General features: G+C 54.0%; 1 protein-coding gene across 1 annotated transcript; it reads right to left on the reverse strand.

The window, feature by feature from the left end:
* Positions 1–3,213: 3,213 nt before the first annotated feature.
* LOC103768177 (actin filament-associated protein 1-like 1) lies at positions 3,214–5,199 on the reverse strand (the record flags this gene model as incomplete). Its single annotated transcript, XM_008935314.1, is given in 5 exon segments — positions 3,214–3,264; positions 3,266–3,356; positions 3,705–3,838; positions 4,094–4,272; positions 5,035–5,199. Coding segments are annotated over 5 exon segments (620 nt in total), but the record flags the coding sequence as incomplete, so codon positions are not given.
* Between the last annotated feature and the right edge of the window lie 108 nt (positions 5,200–5,307).

Genomic DNA, 5,307 nt, shown 5'->3' on the forward strand with positions numbered 1-5,307 from the left:
GTTTAAAACCGCCACCCCTTGGCCTGCCGCAACAGGCCCTGCTAAAAAGATGGTCTCAACCTTTATTATAGGCCTCCTTTAATTGTGAAAAGGCAGCAATAGGGTCTCCTGGAGCCTTCTCTTCTCCAGGCTGAACAGCCCCAACCATCTCAGCCTTTCTTCACAGGAGAGGTGTTCCAGCACTCTCATAATTTTTTGTGGCCTCCTCTGGACCTGTTCCAACAGATCTTTTATGTTTCCTCCAGAGCTGGAGACAGCTCTCCTAACTGGGATTAGCTGGGATTGTTTAGCCTGGAGGAGTTTGGGGGGACGTTTTGCTGTGCTCTACAACTACCTGAAAGGAGGTTGTCATGGGGCAGGGGTTGGTCTCTTCTCCCAAGCAGCTAGTGATAGGACAAGAGGAAACGGGGTTAAGTTGTGCCAGGGGAGGTTTAGATTTGGTATCAGGAAGAATTTATTTACTGAAAGAGTGGTGAGGCATTGGACCAGACTGCCTAGGGAGGGGATGATGTCACCATCCCTGGAGGTGTTCAAAAACCATATGGACGTGGTACTTCAGGACATGGTTTAGTGGTCATGTTAGTTTTGGGTTTATGGTTGGACTTGATTATCTTGGAGGTCTTTTCCAACCTTAATGATTCTATGATAACAAGATAAATTTCACATCTTGTTCAAGAGAGGCTTGGGCCAGCAGACTGACCTGAGGTGGGATCACAGAATCATAGAATACCGGGTTGGAAGGGACCTCAAGGATCATCTGGTACAACCTTTCTTGGGAAAACCATGTTATAGACAACATGGTCTAGCACCCTGTCCAGCTGAACCCTAACATTATTCAGTGTTGGCAAAGCTACCACTTCCCTGGAGGGATTATTCCAATGGCTGATTGTCTGTGCTGTGAAAATCTTTCTTCTTGTGTCAGAATCTCCCCAGGAGTAACTTGTACCCATTACTACCTTGTTTTTCCCATTTGACTCCTCGTGAAAAGGGAGTTTTCATCTTCTTTGCAGCCGCCCTTTAAATACTGGGACATAGTGATAAGGTCTCCCTTAAACCTTCTCAAGGTTGAACAAACACAGTTCTCTCAGCCTCTCCTCACATGGCAGCTTCCCAGTCCTTGTATCATCTTTCTGGCCCTTCTCTGGACCGTTGTCAGCTTCTCCACCTCTTTTCTGTACAGCAAGAACCAAAACTGAACACAGTATTCCAGGAGCAGCCTGACAAGTGCTGAGTGGGATAATGACTTTATCTCTGTGGGTGATGGAGGAAGAAACAGTGATTCCTACCTCATGGTGAATAAACATAAAGAAAATCTCAAAACGTTGGCCACCTATGACTTCTGAGCACTACCTCCACTGGGGGGCCTATGGGAAACGCAGGGAACAACTCTTTGCTAGGGAGTGTAGTGATAGGACAAGGGGTAACAGATTTAAACTGAAAGAGAGTCTAAACTGGTTCTAAATCTACCAGTCTGCTGATCTAAAGGATTACAATAGGGAAGAAGGTCCTTACTGCGAGGGTTGTGAGACACTGAAACAGGTTGTCCAGAAAGGCTGTGGCTGCTCCATCCCAGGGAGCGTTCAAGGCCTCATGGGGCTTTGAGCAACCTGATCAGGGAGGTGTCCCTGACCATGGCAGGGGGGTTAGAACTGGATGATCTTTAGGGTCCCTTCCAAGCCAAACCATTCTGATTCTATGACATGCTTTCACAGGCTGTGGTGGTCCAGCTCTGTTTCGGCCCACTGAGGGCACAGGCTCCTCATTTCTGTAGTGGGAGAGGTGATGCTTTGAGGAGAGGGATTTTGCCCTTTTCCAAAGTGAAATGGGACGGTGCACCCGCAGGGCTCAGATGGGACAGAAGCAGGGACAGCCAGTGCAGGGAAGTGGCTGCCAGGGAGAGGACAAGCACCATGAGGAGCAGGGCTTTCCTGCATCTCACCGCTGGGAGCCGGGCAGCCCCTCCAGCCTGGGCAGCGGGCAGCTCTGCTCACAGCTCTGAGCTAACTGCAGCCACCAGCCCAGCCTCACCCAGCCTGCCCAGCCCGTCCCCGCAGCGGGGGGTGCTGAGCCCACCCAGACCCTCCCTGGCCCACGTCACTGTGAGCGGGGACAGTTCAACCCCACACTCCTGCAGTCAGGGCAAGGGCTGTGCCAGTGCCAGCGGTTTTATTGGAAGCTGTTTACCTGGGTCCTAACAGGAGGGCTTTGAAAGAGCAAGCTCCAAAGGTTAACTGCGGCGGTCGTTAGCATGGGCGGTGACAGGCCTGCTCCCTGGTTCCCAGCACAAAAGCCCGGGCCTTCCCTTTTTATTCCTGTCCCTTGTTCTGCCTGTGATAAATGACCTTCCTCTATTTCTCTTCTCTGGTCCAGCCCCTCATTTGAAAGCGCTTTTTTTAAAGAAGAAATTTTTAAACTTCCCTTTGCTCCATTTTGTCCACATGCCTTGGCAAACTGTCTGAGTACAGCAGCAATAGTGAATGCTGTTGGCCAGGAGATAGCCCCTGTCCTCCCCCTGCTCCCCCAAAAGCTGGCAGGGACAGCAGAGTCAGTGGGGCTGCCTCCGGCCTCAGCCCTTTGCAGCACTTCTAAGCTGTTTAGCAAGGTTGAAAGGTATCTGCTGTTAATTTGCTTTCAAATGCTGACACTTGATCTTCATTCATTCCCAAGGGAAGCCAGGGTGCCCTTCCCCTTCCTGCCTGGAGAGCAAGAAGGAAATATTGGACAAGGGCACTTGGTTGAGTTACAGTGAGCTTGAGACATGAGAAACCCTGAGATGAGACCCTGCGGAGCTGGGAGCAGTGAGCAGGGTGAACAATCTGTGTCTCCGAAGTGTCTGGTCCTGAGCAGCTCATGAAGTCCAACACTGAGGGGGCCAAAAAAATCCAACGAGTCTGTAGTCACTTTGGAAAGTGTTAGCCTGGCCTCCAACATCCCCAGGGTGGCACACACCAGCCTCCAACCTCTGCCTTCCTTCCTTATGTGCCACCACAGGCACACACATGCTGAACCAAACTCTGGGCCCTGTGGGAGGCTCCCCAGAGATGGGTTTCCCAGTAGTATGTGACACTGATCCACAAAGAACTCCCCTTCCCCACCCTCCTCCCAGATCCCCCTCCCACCCCCTTCCCCATGGTTTATAGTGTTCCCACGAGGCAGGCAGTGCCATGGTGGTGGGGCACAGGGAGTGTCTCTCCCCCACGCCCTCCTGGCGCCTCAGAGGAAAGGGGCTTGTAGCTCCTCCATGAAGCCCAATGTCCAGTGGGTGCTCGGCCGGAGTTCCTGCAGCCCAGCTTAAGTCTGCTTCTTTTCCCATTCCTGCAGAGAAAGACAAATCAGCAAGGGATGAAGAGACATTGCTGGAGAAGTGAGCATTGAGCCCTTCAAGGGCGTCCCTCCCTCCCTACTGGGGACTGTGAACCACCCCAGCGCCTGCAAAGGCCAGGGGCACAGCAGCTCCAGATGTTGCAGTGGTGATGCTCTTCCCTCTGCCCATCCCTGCACCGCTTCAATCTCCCTGTGAACTGGGCTCGTGCCACCAGCGAGTGCCACTGAGCTGGGTCAGCCTGGCTGCAGGGGACCCTGGCAGCACCCCTTGCTTTTGGGGTAGGGAGCATCCCCAGTTCCCAAATTTTATGGTCAAAGAAAGAGGACAGGACAAAGGCTGTGATTTCCCATGGGGCAAGGGAGGAGAGGGAGAGTGAAGCAGGACCTTGGCCTTCCGCAGCACGTTTCCCTTGTTGGTGGGCAGGATGGAGGGACTTCTCTTCCTCAGTTCGGCTGCACAATTAACAGGGACCAAGTGCTCAGCGGGGCTCCCACATGTCTTGTTCGTAGCTTCCTGTGGAAAAGGGGGAGCAAGAAGGACGAGGTTTTACACAACCCAGGGAGCAAGGACAGCCAGAGGTCAAACTGTGGCCAAACCTAACTGACACTTTGCTTCCCACCTCTGTCCACAATGGAGCAAAGAAGCAGGGATGTCCCCTCTTCCCCACATGCTGCTCCGCCCCCCACCTCAAGCACCATTGCTGGGGGCAGCGGGAGCCACCAGAGCGATGCGGAAGGGGCGCGGAAGGGATGCCGAAGGGATGTGTACCCCACTCTCAGCCTTGCTGGCCACAGCCAGCCCCAGGGCCGGCCCTCCTGCCAGCGACTGCTTCAGCCTCTCCTTCACTTCAGTCAGCTTGAGCTCCAGGTCCACGCGGCGCTCCTCCTTCTGCCGGCACTGCTCCTCCAGCACCGCCACCTGCTGCTCCAGGTCCTGCAGCTTCGTCCCTGCTTGCACAAACGCACCCAGCTCAGCACCTTTGCCCAGGGACAAGGCCGCAGGAATGAGGAATCACAGAACGTATTGGGTTGGAAGGGACCTTTCAAGGTCATCTAGTCCAACCCCCCTGCAGTGAGCAGGGACATCTGTAACTAGAGCAGGTTGCTCAGAGCCCTGTCCAACCTAACCTGGAATGTTTCCAGCAATGGGGCATTGACCACCTCTCTGGGTAACCTGTGCTAGTGTCTCACTACCTTCATTGAAAAAAATTTCTTCCTTCTATCTAGTCTGAATCTCCCCTTTTAATTTAAAACCATCACCCCTTGTCCTGTCGCAACAGGCTCTGCTAAAAAGATTGTCTCCATTTTTCTTATAGGCCTCCTTTAATTGTGAAAAGACAGCAATAGGGTCTCCCTGGAGCCTTCTCTTCTCCAGGCTGAAAAACCCCAACCCTCTCGGCCTTTCTTCACAGGAGAGGTGTTCCAGCACTCTGATCATTTTTTGTGGCCTCCTGTGGACCTGTTCCAACAGGCTCATGTACTTCCTGTGTGAGAGCTCCAGAGCTGAACACAGTACTCCAGAGAACCACCCATCCTTCTGGACGGGGACGCTAGATGGGGCTGCCAGCCCAGCAGCGTGCTGCAGCCAGCCCGGCTCGTGGCCCAGTGCCGCCACCAGCTCAGCGTCCCCATCCCACCCCAGCTCTGCAGCCTCGTCCCTGTACCCGAGTGCCCTTGAGCAGCAGCAGCGCTCCGACAGCACCAACCTACCCGTGCTGCCCTTCATGGCTTCCCGCAGCTCTCGCTTCTCTTTCCGCAGCAACACCAGCTCGCTGCGGATTGATGCTTTCTCCTTCTCCAGCTTCTCCTTCTCAGTCAGAAATCGCCTGGCGTCCTCCTCGGCCCGGTTCTTCCCATACCTGTACTGGTTGGCATCTGTGTGCACAAGGAGAACCTGTCATGAAGGCTCTGGCCCCGGCTACACGGATGCCACTGCGCTCTGGCTGAGCTGGCACAGCAGAACCCGTCACCCGTGTGCCGGAG

This window comes from Merops nubicus, unplaced genomic scaffold (assembly GCF_000691845.1).
Source record: "Merops nubicus isolate BGI_N331 unplaced genomic scaffold, ASM69184v1 Scaffold14542, whole genome shotgun sequence".
Taxonomy (NCBI): Eukaryota; Metazoa; Chordata; class Aves; order Coraciiformes; family Meropidae; genus Merops; species Merops nubicus.